This window comes from Lepisosteus platostomus, chromosome 9 (assembly GCF_059453375.1).
Source record: "Lepisosteus platostomus isolate fLepPlt1 chromosome 9, fLepPlt1.hap1, whole genome shotgun sequence".
NCBI lineage: Eukaryota > Metazoa > Chordata > Actinopteri > Semionotiformes > Lepisosteidae > Lepisosteus > Lepisosteus platostomus.
Window position 1 is genome coordinate 62,374,669 of NC_142619.1, and position 18,450 is coordinate 62,393,118.

The window sequence follows — 18,450 nt, forward strand, 5'->3', positions numbered from 1 at the left end:
AGAGGAGTGTCCAGAAAAGGGCTACAGTATATACGTGTAAGCTATTATTATTATATAATTTGAGGTCCCCATTCTAAGGTGAATGAGGATGTGAAGAAATGGAGACAGTGCCCGTGCTCAGCAGAAAAAGGGAAATATGAAAATAAAACTGGGAGCCACTAGTAAATATATTTACTGTAGGAATGAGAGCAGGAAGCACTTTTTAGAACAAGGCCGGTGGTAGTCTGGAATACACTGCCCAGGTATGTTTGCAAATATCATACGCTGATTTCTTTTAAAAAACAACAGCATGAAATTCTGGATCTATAAGCTACAAAATTTGCGCAATCCTTTTTTCTCTTCATACGAAAGAGTAGCTCCACTGGTGTGCTCTTTTGCCCATATTACTCTCAGAGGTCTGTTTAGAAGGGTTCTAACAATGCAGCACTTTATTAATGTTTTTGGAATCCACAATACAAATATGCAACAGTCAACAAACCACCACTTAAAATACTGGATCAAAGACCTGATTTAAGAACCATAGGCTGAGTTTCACAGTATCTTGACACAAACACAGCAAACATAAATGAACTTCATGTAACAACCAACTTAAAACGTTAGTTTAAAAGGACACAGGTGATGGAAACTCATACTTTGTTACATGCGGACACTAGTTCTCTCTTAGACAATTACACTTATTGAGGTGGGAGGATACTACAAGCAACCTGAGAAACATGTACATGTATAGTAAATACAATACTATTCACCCTCCTGCATATTACCATACAAAATAGAGGACACACAGTGTGGCAAATGTCAAAATGACACTACAGTATAGTGTCATACCGATGTAAGAAAGTTACACAAGGAAAAGGAATGTTAGACAAAGGAACCACAAATATTTATTATTTCTAGAATCTCGTGATGAAAAGTGAACAAAAAAAACAAAGAGCCTACCCAGGTCTGGGAGACAAATGAAACACTGACTGTGAAAGAACAGGAGGTCAGAACTCACACGAGCTGGGGACCAACACCCCAGAACAGTCTTGGACATCAATTCACAGGAAACAACACAGCAGCACCTCAGCAGGCCAGAATAAGTGCAGACATTCTGCAGACATGTACGAACACCAGCCCATGACGCGTGTCGTGCAGAGCGATGAGTCACATTCTACAGCTCGCCAAAGCAGTACCAAGGCTACATGACGCTCAACAGCTGGAGAGGAGGTGAGGACAACTCTTTCTTCTGCCCTGTGCCTCAGCAGCCCTCTCCTCTCTCAAAGCGTGCTTACAGAACCCAACGAGCAAAGCGTCTTACAAGTGTAATCTTCCACTTCACCCCACTACACTGGGAGAGCCACACCTGTGGGCAGGGCTCGTGTTTCCACGTGAATCGCGCCACTGAACTTGCACATTCAGACAGCTGATTCCTGTGAGCAGATCAGCGGCTGTTTTGCCACATGACATCACTGTTTCGTATTGGACAATTTGTCCCATTACTTATATTCTAAAACGTGATGAAACAAATATGCAGGTCTAGTCTTAAAAAAAAACACTTTCTAATAAACACTAGCTTGGTAAAGATAATATTTAAACACATCTGTACAATTCTGTGATAAATTCTGTGGCAAACTGCTGCTAAGGGTATTTATCAAATAAAGGATTAATTAACTGATTGATTGATTATTGGCAGTTTCACCTAGTCATACTGAAATGGCAACAGAAAGGTCCATTTTGAGCTCCTGCCTCAGTGATGGGAAGGACAACCTTTGAACAATCTTAGATCATTACAAAAGAAGTACAGTGGGAAGTCAAAAGAAATGAGCATGTTCTAATGTGCATGCACAGTGCTCACTACTGTCATTTATCAGGCAACAGGCAACATCCACGTTCCCAGTTAAAGGAGCATAAAGAACTGAGACACCTTGCTCATCAATGTCCGTTTCACAGTTTGAAACACAGTTCTATAAATCCACAGCCACCACTTGTCTCGAAGGCGAATGAAGAACACTGTCCTTGCCACCCCCCACCCCACCTCTCTGTGCAGTGCCTGTTGTTTCCACTTAGTAGCTGTGTGGCTTGCACACTGTGACACAGAGGAAAACGCCTGCTGTGAAAAGTCACTGTCTGTCCTGGCGCCGGTTCAGGGACCGGAACCCTTCGCACGAAAGAGGGAACTGGAACTGCTAGAAAGTATGAAGACCCTGCTGACTGAACTACCGCGCAGCGGCTCTCGGCACCCCAGAGCTCTGTCTCTGCAGCCTGACGCTGCTGGACTGCTGACCAGCAAATAGCTTCTGCATAACAGCTTTTCTAATGCAGTTTCTTTTTCTAAGCAGTTTAAGATTTTATTTGTTATTTGTTACGGCATGTTAGCATCGTTATTTTGCTATATGTTTCATGAAACATTAGCAGATGACTATCATATTGATATAACACTTGATACCTGTGATATTATAGCAGGTCGTCTTGTTTTCCTAGTAAATGCAGGAGAGAGAACAGTCCTGTCCTGCTCACAAGCACATGTCAAGATCGAGGTGTCTCCTGTGGGCAGACTGCATGAAACAGAGGGTCTGCTTCTCTTTCTCATCGCAGAAATGAAACACTTTCTCATCACTCAGTAACACAAAACTAGGGTGCAGAAGAGACTAATATAATTGTGGAAAACTGTAACTAGATAGGTGTCTCTTAAAGTTGGTCCGGATCTGTGTAAACTGCAGTTTGAGCAGAAGGAGTTTCACCCAATGAACACCACAGTCACCCTGCACATGTTCTTTCTCAAAAGCAAAGCCTACAGTCTCAGAACTGTTTTTGTTTATTTTCTGTAAAATTGTCCTCATAACAATCATGCTTATCAGACATCAGGGTGTGATGTAGTCCCTCCCACATTTCAAACCCCCAAACTGAAGAGATTCTGCACCTTCTACAGGGAGGGAGGATGGAGAATGAAAGCCAATGGGCGCACTCCTAGTTGTGTCTTTACTTTTCAGTGCTAGACTGAAGTATTTAAACATTGCAGAATCAACAACTTAACCTCATTCCATAAGGGTTCTTTAATCACGTCAATCACCTCTGAAGAATTCTTTATCTGAGCTCATCTCTCATCTATGGCCTCAACTGACGTGTTTCTTCACTGAAAAGAGCAAACATTTTTAAAAAGAAACTGCAAACACACACAGACACACACAGACATGTACAAACAGACACAGACACACAGAAACACACACACATGGACAGAGACACATGCCAAACTCACACACATACATGAACATGCTCAAACACACACACATGAAAATGCTCAAACACACATACAGAGCTCGCATAGAAACACACAGACATGCACAAACAGAGACACAGATGTACACAACCCACCCACACATGGACAGGCTCAAACACACACACAAACACACACACATAGACACGCTCAAACACACATACAGAACACGCATAGAAACACACAGGGACATGCAGAAACACAGCCCCACACACACACACACACAGACAGACACATCCGTACACACAGACACACCTACACAAATACACACATGCACAGATACACACAAACATGCTCACACAGACACGCACCAACACACAAATACCAAGCAGATACGTGCACAGATACACACAAACGTGCACCCACACACAGACACGTACTGTACAAACACACACATAGACTCACAAACACACACACACCGACACGCCCACACAAACACAGACATCGCATAAGCTGATCAACCTGAAAAGACACCATGCAAACAATGACATACACGTACATATTAGTGATGAGGGGTTCTCAGAACTGATACATGGGAAGAGAACTAGAAATAACACTAGAGTCACCCCTTCTCTGAAACACCCTCCTCCCAATTTGCAGCAATAAAGGAAGGAAGAATTTTTAATAGGGCACATTGCTGCAATGCAGCAGTGAGTGAAGGGCTCCTAGCATCAGGAAACCAGGCACTGTTAAATATGCATACAATGTGAGCAATATTTCTAATGCAGATCAGTCACTAAAGCTGGAGTACTGTGAGTGACCCATACAATCATGCTGCATCTCTGTATCACCCTTGAACTTTAATAATGCACCTTTGATCTCTGAAACAAAGGTTTTCAAGACCTGCAATTAATGCTAAATCAAAATTATTATTTACAGAATTGCCATTACTATCTGAAGTACGCCCTAACACCCTCTCGATACCATTACTGATTGAACAGGAAAGCAAGGAAAGCTACAGCATTAATGTAATGAATATGGTTTACACATCGAAACAGAAGAGAATGTGCACTTGGTGCCATCATATAAGAAGGTTTACAAAAATATTGTTCTTCTCTCTGGCAGCTTTGAAATGGTACAGTTCTCGATGAGAGAGCACACACATAGTCTGAACACACTTGTCTTGTTCAGACTGAAGGGTTAAAGCTTTTTGAATTCCTCCGAATTTCCCCCTATGAACCCAGGCTACGTTTCACAAGAGTTCATTGATATGAAAGGAATTAACTGGTTGTTAAAATTCCATTTTCGCTAAGAGCAGGGCAGTCAATATCTATACAACACAAGCAGCAGGAGAATGGAACACATGTTTCTTTCCTACAGCTTACAATATAAAATTCAAGTGCAATTAAAGTCCCAAATATTAGTTACTGTATGAAACAGACATTTATTCCTTTTGTAACATAAGTTACTTGCAGGTAGTTTTTATTTTGCTTTGCTATTTTTAAAATTATTTTTCAAATGTACTTGATTGATTTTTTTCTCTACTGGGTCTTTTCATTCTTCCTGCACTGAGTAGGTCCAGTGGGAATCCCAATGTTTGCTATTCTTTCTTCTGTCAAAGGGAGAGAAGACTCTTTTAGTGCACATCTTGATTTATAGCCTAGACTCTGTGCACTTCCGGGTCGTTTAAAAAAAAGAAATAAAACCATTAAACAAATATAAAAAAATATTTTAAAAAGCATCCATAATAAGGTTTTTTGTAAGTTCTAGCACACAAAATATAAATATTCCTTAGCAATACTGAAGAACATTCCAAAGGTTTAAAGTCATAGTGAAGACTTGGCGTGAGAGGGGAGCAGAGAGACTGTTGTCTTTCTCCTGTGGCGGAGCGGTAGGTGATGGCTATCAGGAATGCTGAGGACAGACTGGGAGGCTATTTGTACGGCCGTAGAAATCTGGACACTTTTGACCGGAGCAGCTTAATGAAGGATCTTGGGAACATTTCCTTTGACTCCTGCGCTGTGTATTTGAAGTAGTTTTGTGGGTGAGCCAGTACATCAAAAAGTGCTTTGATCAGTTTTTTGTCCTGCACAACAAAAAGAGAAAAAATAAAACGTTTCTACAACAGATTCGTGATTGGAATAATTCTTCAATGCTGTGACATACTGTCTTTTACGGACAGTGGAATAAACAGCTGCACAAAACTCCCAGCTGAAGGGCAACATGATGGAGAAGACTTGTCGATTCGACCCTGTCGATTCAGCTGAAGTCTTGCCTGAATCCAGTGACTGTCCCCCTGGACTAAGAACTACACATTCGCACAAATATTCCCTTTTTTCTGTACTACATAGTGCAACATTCCAAACAACAGACTGTATTTCTTAATTTGAGGCAGGTGACAGTTTATAGAAGGAAAAAAGAGGCACGTACTTTTAATATTTCTTGATGATTCTCAGAAGCATATAGCCTCCCATCCCGGACAATATCTTCTATTAACTGCTGGTAGTCCTCTGTTAGAAAAAAAATCATTTTACATTACCATTTAAATTAGCCTGTTTGAAATTCAAACCCAGTAACAGTCACACACAATTGCAGTGTCAGAAAAAACTCTCCCTTATATTTGTGCCAGTTCTCCCTCTGATTCTGAGGAAAAGGAGTCTTGTGAGCACTCCACATACAAACGCTGTGACCGAGGAGCACCGCAGTGCTTACAGCAGTGAAATCCCTGACACTTGAAGATTGTGTGGTGAGTGGGAGAGAATCCTCGCTGGGCTACTGTCAGATATGCAAAGGAACAGGTGAAGGTTTGTTCCCTGCTGAAAGGAGATGAAAAGAAACACCACGTTTCGGCTGTGGAACCTTCTTAACGTGTGAGCCGAAATGTCGTGTCTCTTTTCTTTTCCTTTCAGCAGGGAACAAACCTTCACCTGTTCCTTAGCAGCCTATGCAAGCTGACTCGGCTCCCTGCTTGAACTTCTATTGTCAGATATCCGCCATGTTCCAGTGCAGGAGCCCGAGTCCTCTTGCTGAGCGAGGGGACACAGAGACCCGCTGTGTGCAGTCGAAATTAAAGACAACGGCATCTTACCATCGTAAGTCACATATGGCACCTGGAATCCCTTCCCACTGTTGCCCTCGTTGGACTTGAACTGTATCCACAGCTTCCTAGACCGCGATGTAAAGGCTATAGGTCTCTCATACGTCTGACAGGTCTCATAGGTTGTTATTGAGGTAGGCAGAGCTGTCAAGAGGGAAAAATCAGAGTTTAATCCTACTGAAAGCTTTAGAGATTAATGAACAGAGCCTTGCAGGGTCTGAGCTTGTCTTCCAGGTGGTGTCTTGCTACATCTGGGCCTCTGGCACAGGAAAGGGCTGGTGTCTTGGGAGCTCTGCTGCCGATTGCATTTCAGTAGCTTGAAAGTCAAATTCTTATAAACGCCAAGGGATGATGAAATTTATAGGGACAACTTTCTTAATGTTTTGATATTTTGTGTTGACGCACCTGGCTGAGGAAAAGACAACCTCTACCTTAAGGCTGGGAATGACAAGCCCCCGAAAAGGATTAAAGGAACCTCAAAAGACCGCTGCAGGTGTCTTCAGTGATGGAGCTACAGGTCCGCGGGCTGTGTTTGATCGAGCCGATTCGGATGTGCGGGGTTCCGGAGGAACACCGATCGGAGGAAGTGCACTGTGGCTTGTAGTGAACAGGAACTGTGTGTAGGAAAATGCAGAGGCTGGAAAAGTCACCAGGGGCCAGTAGAGCCAACAGACTGCAACTCTGGGATGGGCAGTGGACGCTATGGCAACCCAGAAGGGTAACAGGAAGTAGAATGGGAACCACTTGCTGAAATTTGCAAAAACTGAATGAATGAGGGCGGGTTTCACATGCATCCCCCCAAATAGGAAAAACATCAGATACTGCAACAAGCCTGAGGACAAACAGGAGTCTGGAAAACCTGAGAGGCTGGGGTACAAGATTGTGGTGAGTGGGGGAGGGAGAGTCAAGGGTTGGCACCGCACCAGTTGGCCACCAGAACAGAGGGACAGGACATGAGGGAGTGAACAAGAACCGCGGGGGATGCAGGCAGAGAACAGGAGAGCCAGCCCGCTGCAGATCTTTGAGACTGGAGTTCTGTGACAGGCTGCAGAAGATACTGCACTGACCCGGACGGAGTAGCACGAGGTAGTGTGCTCTGACCCGGAAGTAGTACAAGAACTGGTAGTGAGTCGCCACCCGCGAACAGACAAAGGAGTAGTACGAAGTGATAAGAATCTCTGCCGCCATGCTCCTATGGGGACAGTGAAAGGAAGGAGAGGGGAAGAGAGAGGGGAGTTGACACAGTGAGGATAAGCTGGAGATGTACAGTAGGTGTGGGGGATTGGATGTTCAATCAGAAACAGGCAGAATGGGAGAGAGAGAAGCCAGTGGTTGAGGGCGGGGGGGCGGATGGCGACTGCGGATGAACAGCTGGTCTCTGCTGGTGAGGTCAGGAGGTCCGGGGGCTGGTGGCGCAGGAGAGGCAAACGGTGCCCACTTTGCCAACTCCGGCTGTGACAGGAGGACCAGCGAGCGGGAGGAGGAGAAGGGGTGGGAGCCGAGCAGGGAGCAACGCAGGATGAAAAGGTCAGATCCTGCAACACCGAGAGCGAGAGACATCTGTCCATCTTCGGTAGAGGCTACTAAAACCATCGCAGTATAAGAAAGGAATTACAGTTCAATGTGAACACATCTAGAAGATCCAGCAACCAAGAAGGACCTCATAAAGAAATACTTTCTTAATTCCATTCACAGGCTATATTTAAAATCTTTTCCTTTCCAGTTTTGTTCTCAGACTAATGCAGAGGTTGACTCTATGGGTCTCTGTATGATAACAAAGATGGATCAACTGTTTGCCTTGTTACAATGGAGCGCATATCTCTGTCATAGTTCCCTAGCCTTGTCTGTAATCTGCTTGTCACAGTATAGCAGCCTGGTTCTGCAGGACTTTCATCCTGCTAAATTATCTCAGAGCTAAACAAACTGCACGTCTCTCACTGATAGCTCACAGGTCTCGGTATTCGCTGCCAAAACCCAAGTGAGCCCTGCATGACTGAACCCTACTGGAACAGCACTGTGTCATTGCTTGGCCTGCAAGACCCAGGGTTAAAGAGCAACATCCGGTGGCTCTGTGATTAATGATCTGCGCCTGTGGTTGGAAGGTTGCTGGTTCATTTCCCACGGCTGCCAGAGGAATCCTACTCCACTGGGCCCCTGAGCAAGGCCCTTCACCCCAGCTGCTCCAGGGGCGCTGTGCAATGGCTGACCCAGTGCTCTGACCCCCAGCTTCTCTCCCTGTCTGTGTGTCTCATGGAGAGCAAGTTGGGGTATGCGGAAAGACGAATTCCTAATGCAAGAAATTGTATGTGGCCAATAAAGTGATCTTATCCGTGCTGTTAGACTCAGCCTGCATTCTCAGTGTCCTTTCCTGACTGAGCCACTAGGGGGCGTATCATGCTCATTGTTACTTTCAGGGAAGGCCTTGTATCTCTCACGAATGTGGTAATGAAACGCTGCATGTTTTTTCACATCTTGGTTTAGCCTATGATTTAGGCTTGGTCAAACATTCTGCAATATACCAGCTAGATGGTATCCTAGCTTTTCATTGAAAAATATCCCTTCACAAAATCCCTACCATGTCAAATTGATTTGATAACAACGCACCAATAGAAGCTCCCGTGCCAGGACCTTAGTTGTTAAGAACAATCCGTGTTTAATGTTTCAGTTAAACCGTTACAGTTTTGAGGCTCAAGTAAAAACCTGACAGCCCAAACCAGTACCCACAAGACCAAATGTCAGCTGTAAACGTGGATGGCCTACCGCTTTTCCTCATAACCAGAACATCTCCGCACTCGTCTTCGATGGGGAGGAAGATCTCTGGCACCACTATCAGGATGCGTCTTTTCGGGGGAGGGTTAATGTTCCAGATACAGTCCACGTTAGCTGGGTAGTCCCCAGGGTAGTTTGGTGATTCAATGTAGCCAGTGTAATCCCCCAGCTCACCTCCACACAGCTGGTCTGCAAGCACAGGAAGGGCCAAAGTTACATACTGCTGTTCATCATCACTAATGAACTAAACAATCCTCATAAGAGCATCTGGACATAAGAAACTTTAGACAACTAGAAGAGGCAATTTAGCACATCTAGCTTGTTTTGTTTTTGATTAGCTAAACGATCTTGAAATCTTTCGCGAAAGAAGCCAAGGACTTCAACAACATGGCTGGTTAGCTTGTTCCACACTCCCACAATCCTTCGGGCAAAGACGTGCCTCCTGCTCTTGGTTTTAAATGCTCTTCTGCAGAGTTTCCACCTGTGTTCTCAGGTTTGTGTTTCACTGTTCATTTTGAAGAAGGCCGTTGAGGATTTTGAAAACCTGAAACATGACCTCTTGTAGTCTCATCTGTAGTCTTGTCTGTTTGATACTGAAAATATTTTTACATAATTGTAGTTTAGCTGCTGGGACACTAGAAGCAATTTTAATGTTCACAGTAAGTTCAGATGAGATGTTACTGGACACTGAAGTTTTCTCTTTGCCCACAGTATTGAATATAGACCATTATATTTAAACTTAACATTCAGAGACTGAAATAAAACGGTGGAGTACTTCAATCTCTATACCCAGACATACTATTCTTCGGGACTTCGGGACTTGTTTTAGATTTGACCTGTGATCTCTAGAGGTCAAAGGTTTACATCATTAAGTAAGTAAATACTGTATGGGTAGCTTTGTAGTCCACATATTTGACATGCCAAGGTTATTGCACATAGAAAACTGATGCAAACTCACTTTTACAATGTGTGACATTTGTGGACCCATCAAAGTCGGTGGTTGTGTTTCCAGGGCAGGTTATGCAGTAGTTCTGACCGAACTCAGGCTGATAGGTCCCTGCAGAACAGCGGATACACCTGTGCGTGGTGGAGTTATAGTAGTGCCCAGGGGAACAGTGCACTGCAACACAAACAGGAGCAGCTCATTAGCTAGCATCACAGTATAGGTGAAACAGGCGCAGCTCAGACTTGGTATATTTTAAGGGAGTGACTGGTCCATCCTACAAAATTTGCATTATTTTCCATCTAGCTGAACTCCTACCATCACTGCATTTGTCACAACTCACAGGAGTTTATTTTCTTTGAACTGTGTTGCTGAAATATTTGGGACAGAGAAAGTGGCTGGGTCATGTCAGCAGGGCACTAGTATAGTTATCTGTAACAGGTGTCCAAGCTTGACCTGCTGTAATTACTGTATACATTATATGGGGATCTGTGTGAGATAAGGTAAACACACCATGTGCTTGTGTATAATATAAGCCAAAATGAGGATTTTACCTGGGTCCCAGCAAATCACTTGAACCAAAGAGTCCATCTTTATAAGTCTCCTTAAGGTGTCACTGAAACCTACAGAAGTTCTGCTCTTACTGCATGAGTTAACAATAGTAGTACTAAAAATAATAAAGAAACATATCATTTGTATCTTTGAAAAAGTACAAATACTTATTGTCTACCAATTATACAGGACTTCATATTGCACAAGATGACACAGCTATCGAATCCCAATTAATGTTAATTGTTAATCCATCCTTAACAGTCTTCAGAGCTGCAGAAGGCACATGCAGATGTATCTGAGGTCTGAAAGGCAGTTTTCCCCAGAGGAGCTGACTGCAGGGAGGATTCAGGCAAGCTGGAGGGCTGGAGCTCAGTGTTCTCACTCCATACCTTTGGTCTCGCAGTCCTGGAAGGAGACGGCGCCCTCATTCTTGGTCAGGAGCTCTCCTCCGCAGGAGAAGCACAGCACGCGACCCGGCTCCGGCTGGTACGTGCCCAGGGCACAGGGTCTGCAGGGCTGGAAGCCGTTGGCTGAGAAATGCCCAGGGGGGCACTGACCTAACCAGGGCCGGAGAGAGAGACCAGCAATAAAGAGGCGCAAACACTTGCTTTCGCACTTCTCCGATTTCATCCCTTTGTTTGTTCAACAGAGCGATCTGCAACGGCCCCAAGGCTGTGTGACCAGGTCAGACCCTTACTCTAAAGTTCCCACTCTTGCGCAAGAGGCAGCGCTGAAAGGTTCTGTAGAGAATTCATACTGTATCCGGGGCACTAAAGCTGAAGTGTGTGGTACCGCAACCTGGCGTCAATTTTAAGTAAAAAAAGTAAAAATTTGGAAACAGGGTAAAGTTAAAAATCTGTATTCCCACTGCTGTTAAACACAGCGTGACTTGTAAGATTCCCCAGCTAGGTGCGCTGGTGCTCGGTAGTAATTACAATCTTAAAATTACATGCAGTCTGATTATAGGCTTAGAGGAATAAATTGTAGAGGCATATTGGGCTCGGGCCAACATGAGAGATATTTACTTTGGAATTATTGATTACCTATAGCAATTTAGCTGTTCCCCAGGAGGTCTTTCTGACCATGGTTGGAAAAGCCAAAATCTAATTACACACTGCTCAAGACAGAACAGCCCCAGATCAAAGCCACTGTTCTTCATTAACTTTGTCTTTACAATGTCTTTTCTCCTCTAAATACATCTCCCACTAGCAATTACAATGCCATTAGAAATAATGCTTTTGAAAACCTAGAGATTACAACCTGCTATTTATCATGTGTGGCGACACAGAACTGTCTCAACAAGGAGATTTGCTTCCATTTGAATAAACGAGTGCTACAGAAGGTACACAAGGACAGGGAGGAATCTGGAAAAATATCTGCAAATACAGATGATTGCAATGTGTATTAGGACAATCGCCATGACTGCAGAATAGATCCTGGGAAATCTGAAGTGCTATTCATGAGCTTTCATGTGCTTGTGTCCAAAATAAACAACCACAGGGGTAGAAGGGGTGAATGTGAGTTTTAAGGGCAGCTTGAAATCCATGTGCACATTTTTATGGAAAACAAAACTCCCATGTAAGCATTTATTAACTTGTGGAACTACCCTCAAGCTGCGTTTAAGCTGTGAGCTGAAAACCAAGGAAGAGGTGTATGCAAAATATATTGGCTGGATATTACTGTTATCATTACTGTTTGCCATGTATCAGAATTGACAAGCTCTTGTTTCTTCACTGATCCTTAGCTCATGAAAACATGAGATCGGCTGCAAATGAGAGGAGGCCATTCAGTCCCTCCAGCCTGTTTGGTCCTCAGTAGTTAATGGCAGTTGATTCAAGAATCTTATTCAGCAGATACCCCTGCCTGGGTAGCTTGTTCCACACTCCCACCACCCTTTGGGTAAAGAAGTGCCTCCTTTTCTTGCCTTTAAATGTTCTTCCATTTAGGTTCCATGTGTGAATCCTGGTTTGTGTTTCACTGTTCATTGTAATGAAATCCTCTGTGTTGAATTCCTGTGCGGATGTTGAATATCAGGTCCCTTCTTTGTCTACTGTGACAACACAGCATGGGACAAGCATCACAGCTCTAGGGCCTCGGTTTAATGAAATTCAGAACATTTACAGTACTTCACTTACATTTATACAAACATTTGACATCTGTGGACTTCCTGGTGAGAATTTGCTGTGTAAAAGTGTTAAAGTGTTTCTATGCACAGGAACCACAGTTCCTGTGACATTTCTGACAAAACATTTCAAGAGATTAAAATTGGCCCTTCACCTTTATTGAATTGAGAACAGTTTGTGCACTGAGAGACTCCACTCACCTCCACACTCAGACACATTCCTGGCCCCAGCGATACCCAGGCCTTCGTTGCTGGGGCAGGGCTCACAGGACAGCTGGCCCTCTGTGTCCTGGTATGTGCCGGGGGGACACTGGACACACTGGTGCTGTTCGCCGCTGTAGAACGTGCCCACACTACACCTGACTGAGACCACATTCAAGAGACAACACCAGCCCTGTATTAGACACCACGTCACAGCTCTTAATCATTACAGACTAAATACAGAGAGTTCAGGGCTGACCTGTCAACTATGAAGCGATTAGCGCTTTTGACTTCAAGACGGTCTTTCAGCGCATTTCTTTTTATTATAGCAGCCGTATCACCCTGCAGCTCACAGCTTCAGCAGGTGTGAGCCTGGCCAGTACCTGGATGGGAGACCTCCCGGAAAAAACTACGGTTTTTAGAGGGGCCAGAAGGGGGTGCTCACCTTGCGGTCTGGTTGCTGAGACACTATACTGTAAAAAGGCGTCATCCTTTGGAAGAGATGTAAAACCAAGGTCCTGATTTTCTGTGGTCATGAAAAATCCCAGGGTGTTTCTCGAAAAGAGTAGGGGTGTTACCCCAGTGTCCTGATCAAATTTCCCCCTGGACTTTACCAATCATGGCCTCCTAATAATTCCCATCTCAGAACTGGCTTCATCACTCTGTTTTCCTCCCCACTGAGAGCCGGTGTGTGGGGTGTGGACTGGTACACTATGGCTGCCGTCACATCATCCAGGTGGGGCTGCACATTGGTGGTGGTGGGGATCCCCATTAACTGTAAAGAGCTTTGAGTGGAGTGTCCAGAAAAGCGCTATATAAGTGTAAGCAATTATTTTTATTTGATCAGACCTAAAACACTCCAGTATAAAGGTGTTGTGGAGTTGCCTTTGTTTCAGATTCAAGGATTCAGGCCCTTTAGCCAGGCCACGACTCCCAGCCTAGCTACTGGGTGAGGCTCCGGGTCACTGAGGCTCTGTACTGGATTTACAGCCCTTGAAGCGGCTGGGTGATGCCAGCAGGGCAGGGGGGGAATGGCGAAATTTGGCTGCTTTGTTTCAATAAAGGCTGTGAGACAGATTCTACCCTGTTTATTAGCACATAAACCCCCAGGTTCGCTGGTTTGGAACAAAGCACAACAAAAGCACACTTTTCAGTGTGTCTTCTTATCTATTACCCACCACACTTCCCTTCCCGGGGAACCTGGCCTGTGCTGCAGGAATCCTGGCTGTCTGGCAGCTTGGCAGGCTTCTGGGCGACTTCGTACTCTGTTCCGGAGAACTGGAGGTAGAACTGCTGCTTGCTGATGGACTTCCTCAGGGTCTTCATCGCTGCCTGCAGTTTGTGTTCCATTTTCTTGCGGGCGCAGTCCACGTTACAAGAGTCTGCTCATAAAGAGTCTCAGGGTTAGCGAACCGCGGCCCACGGGCAGCCCTCAGCAAATAGTTCAGTCCGTAATCGCGTCTTTTTGCTTTTCCAAATCTCCAAACGTTTTGTACCTTACCAAGCATGTCGAATTTTTGTCGCAGGACAAAACAGATGAGCCTTGGTTCTTGTTAAGAGTAGGATTAGGAATCTGACCCTGTGATGAGGAGCCATGATGTTCCATTCTGGAGTGCAATGGCACACGACTGAAGCCCTCCTCTCAAGCCTCGAGCCCTGCCACAGTCGGACTCCACACCCCCAGCCTCCCGTCATCTACTGACCTGACACCTCTTCCTCCTTCATCTCCACTTCGAACTCAGCGGTGATGTGAGACACTTCTTTAGAAGGAGACTTCCGACCCCGACGCCTCTTCCTGGATGAGTCACACTTCAGGTTGACGAAGGTGACCTGGCAGTCGTCCGCACAGGGCAGCTGGCTGCCTTCAGGGGAAATACAGCAGCATCGTGAGATGGTGAAAATGAGCTTGCGAGATCCTTCTGACCAGCTGCCTGGAGGGAAAGAGCTAACATCTGATGAGAACTTGCTACTAAAAGGAATCAACATCACCTTTTATCCCTGAAATGATACCATTTAGTTTATTCACCATTCAACCAGATGGTAAACCCTGCAGTTTCTCAGTGGTTGGCAGAAATAACTAGTGTGTAAATCCCAATTATTTAGGACTTAAAAGATTATGTAGATTGTTGGTGATTACTTGCATCAGATCTGGCTGGTAATGTCTGTCCTATCTGGTACTGGGTGGCCCATAGCAAATGCCCGGAAGATCCAGACAAGGGATGAATTGGGATAAAAAACAATCTTAAATTGCCCCCCTGGTGATGAATAAAGTATTTTCAATTGAATTGATATAGCTTGCAAAAACCCATTTGACTTTCAAAAGTGAAATTATAAGTGTGTATTTGTTTATTTGAGGGAGAACACATTCAAAAACAGACACAGTGTCATCTGTACAATGAGTTCCCCCAGATCTTTCCCAGATCTCTCAAATGTGACTCGCGCCTGACATCTCTTCTCACCTGAGTGACGCGTGTCATAGCTACCTTGCATGCTCTGCTTCGCTGCGTCTCTGAACTTCTCCTTGTTGCGCGGCTTCAGGTGACACTTTGCATCCTTAATCTTAAAGCGGGCTTTTTGCTTAATCGGTGGAGCTAAGATATCTGAAAAAAAAGAGAAGTGAATAATTTAAGATGCATTCGATTCAATTCTCAATTCTTCATGCTGATAAATACAATAGTGACCAACACCTGCTGGGACTGCTGGCGCAGGATGGCTGAAAGTGCATGTCAGAGCAGAAACTCTACCATAAAGACAAAGGAGCACCTCTGAGATAGAATTGTGAGGAGGCACAGATCTGGGGAGGAGTTTAGAAATGTGTCCATGGTGTTGAAAGTTGCCAGGAGCACAGTCAGGTTCATCATGAGGAAACGGAAAGAAAATGGAACCACCCAGACTCTTCCTAGAGCACTGCAACCAAGCAAGAAGGACTTTGGTCAGAGAAATGACCAGGAGCCCAATGGCCACCCTGACAGATGTACAGAGCTCCATGGATGAGGTGGGAGAATCTGTCCAGAGGACAACAACCTATGAAGAACTACACAGATTCAGCTGTCTGGACAGAGGTCACTCCATAGAAAAGACATACCAGCATCTGACAGAGGTTCCCTCCTCTGATGAAAAAAAAAATGGAACTCTTGCCCGAATGCAAAGCACTGTGCCTGCTGCAAACCGAACACAGCTCATCACTCTCTAAAACCATCCATACCATGATGCATGGAGCCAGCATCATCTTCTTGGGCTGCTCAGTCAGCAGAAGACCTTAATGGGGCAAAGCTCTTCATTCCAACAGGACATGACGATCACAATGAGTACACGGCCACAGCAATGTGAGTGGCTCTAGAACAGGAAGATGAATGTCCTTGAGTGGCTCAGTTAAATGCTTTGCTATCTAGTTTGACAGAGCTTGAGCAAATCTGCAGGGATGAATGAGAGTGAAAAGCCACAAATCCAGATGTGCAAAGCTGATACAGACACACCTAAGAAGGCTCAGAGCTGTAACTGCTACAGACGGTCAATGTTTCCAAAATCACTTTTTCATTTTTGAATCATTGTTGAAATGTACTGTATAGTAAAGACACTTTATTACTTTTAAAAGACCCTCGATGCTGGAAAGGAATACAAAGTTCTTTAATGTGCACAAAGTCATTTCACATACAGTATCTGAACCTAAATATTCCAAGCCCCAGGGTTTTGGAACACTTCTTTTGTCCATCCTTACAAGACGAGCAGATGACACCCAGCAACATAAATATCGTCCAGCAGCGGGCTGGTGAATGATGGAGCAGAGCCTCGATAGCCAGCTGCTTCCTCATCTCAAACAGAAACGTACAGCACATGTAGGAGCTCAGAAACCACTAATTCCAGCTGTCAGAACTGCTTACAGACGACCAACTAGAAGAGAGCCTGCAGTGCAGGCCTGGAGCGACAGCTCCGGGCTGGACGACTGTATCCACCTATTGACACGCACGCAGCACACAGTTTGACATCCCTCTGTGCTTGGCTCCTTTCATTGCCGTTTGTCTTTGCACACAGCTACATATTTGCACTGCGAAACGCAAACCGTTTTTAAACTCTGGCCGTGGGCGGGGAGTGAACGAGCCTGCTTACAGTAATTGGCCAGAGAGCGGGAGGGGTCCCCAGGCTGGGTCTGTTAGAGCTGCCAGATGAAAAGTTCTCATGTGCTCATTATGGAACTAAGCCTGTGACACTTTAAGGGGTTACGTGAAAAAAAGGGAAAAGCAGTCATGACCTGTGTGCAATACACACTAAAGCGGGAGGGGGCCTTTAAAAAAGTTATGTTTAGGTTTGGCTATTAAAAATAACTGAATGATAAACTTGAAGGATTAACTTAGTATCTGTTTCCAGCCAGTTCCACCTAAGTGAGACACTGAGGTCATGCGTTTCTCAGTCCTGTTGTGACTTGGGTACTCAGTGCTCGGGCACATTGCACCTGAGCCACGCAAACACAATGTGCTGACTTGAATTTGAATTTGGCTTTTTGAAAAAGCCAAGTGCAAGAATTTGATATCCCTGGAGGTCAGCCCGAGCTCGAAGTGGTCAAGTCGCCAGCACTGCCTGCTGAGCTGGTGGGCTGGTCCTCAGTCAGGTCCAGCACAGCCACCAGCCTCCAAAACACTGGGACAGTCCAGTCAAAACCGCTCAAGTGGCAGAGACAGTCACGCATGCCCAGGCCATGGCCAGTCCCTCCACCTGGCGTCAGGTTTGGCTCAGAAGTACGAAGGAGACAGGAGACATTTGTAACAAAGTTTTATGGACAGATGTGACCACGATAAACCTTTTTCCAAAGCAAGTGAAAGATTAAAGTGAGGAGAAAGAAAGGACCTGCAGATGCTCTGAAGATGCCAGCTCATCTGTGAAGCCTGGAGGAGGTCATGGCCTGGGTCGGGCCGGTAGTGATGATGTCAATGATGAGGGCAGCAGTATCCTTCTGTACTTATGGAGCAGCACTTCATCATGCAGCAGTACAGTAACCCAAAACACACAGCGACAATACAAACATACAGCCAAGGAGCTCATCAGCAGATCTGAGAGTGGCCTAGTCAATTTGCAGCTTCTAATCCAATTGCCGAAGAAAACACTGAGGTCATAAGAACAGTTACAAACAAGAGGAGGCTGTTGACCAGCCTGGTAAAGTCAGAACAGCCCAAGAACAGGCAGAATCTCCAAGCAGCTAATGAAAAGCATCTCAAATGACTATACAAAGAGTATGGTGAACTCTTTTGGAATGATTTTTCACACTCAATTTGTATGCACGGAATGACCCCAAAATAACATGGATATAACATTGTACTTATCATACATAACTCACATGACGTGACTGTAAAGCAGTAATGTTTTGGTCTTGCCTTTGAAGGCACTTAAGTGTCCTGTCATTTCCAGCAGGATTCTGACAGGCAACGCTGACCTTCTCGATATGAGGAGTAATCTTCACCACCGTCTTCATCCAGCTGCGCATGGTTACTCCCTCTGATTCTGTTTAGATCAGCAGTGATTCTAGCTCTAGTGAGCAGTAAAGAAGAACACGTTCTGATGTGGAAGGCAGAAGTGATGGC

The 18,450-nt window shown here is 44.9% G+C and overlaps 1 protein-coding gene across 2 annotated transcripts in view; it reads right to left on the reverse strand.

The window, feature by feature from the left end:
- Positions 1-400: 400 nt before the first annotated feature.
- The window catches only part of scube1 (signal peptide, CUB domain, EGF-like 1), a 145,597-nt gene continuing 127,547 nt past the window's right edge, over positions 401-18,450 (reverse strand). For both annotated transcript variants that reach the window (XM_088646101.1, XM_088646102.1), the window contains 10 exons: positions 15,361-15,477; positions 14,581-14,739; positions 14,056-14,259; positions 12,878-13,039; positions 10,944-11,111; positions 10,018-10,179; positions 9,051-9,248; positions 6,282-6,434; positions 5,624-5,703; positions 401-5,279 (listed from right to left, as the gene is read on the reverse strand). In XM_088646101.1, the coding sequence (XP_088502227.1) occupies positions 5,127-5,279; positions 5,624-5,703; positions 6,282-6,434; positions 9,051-9,248; positions 10,018-10,179; positions 10,944-11,111; positions 12,878-13,039; positions 14,056-14,259; positions 14,581-14,739; positions 15,361-15,477 (1,556 nt within the window). In that variant the 3' untranslated portion in view covers positions 401-5,126. The remainder of the gene's footprint in view (positions 5,280-5,623; positions 5,704-6,281; positions 6,435-9,050; positions 9,249-10,017; positions 10,180-10,943; positions 11,112-12,877; positions 13,040-14,055; positions 14,260-14,580; positions 14,740-15,360; positions 15,478-18,450) is intronic.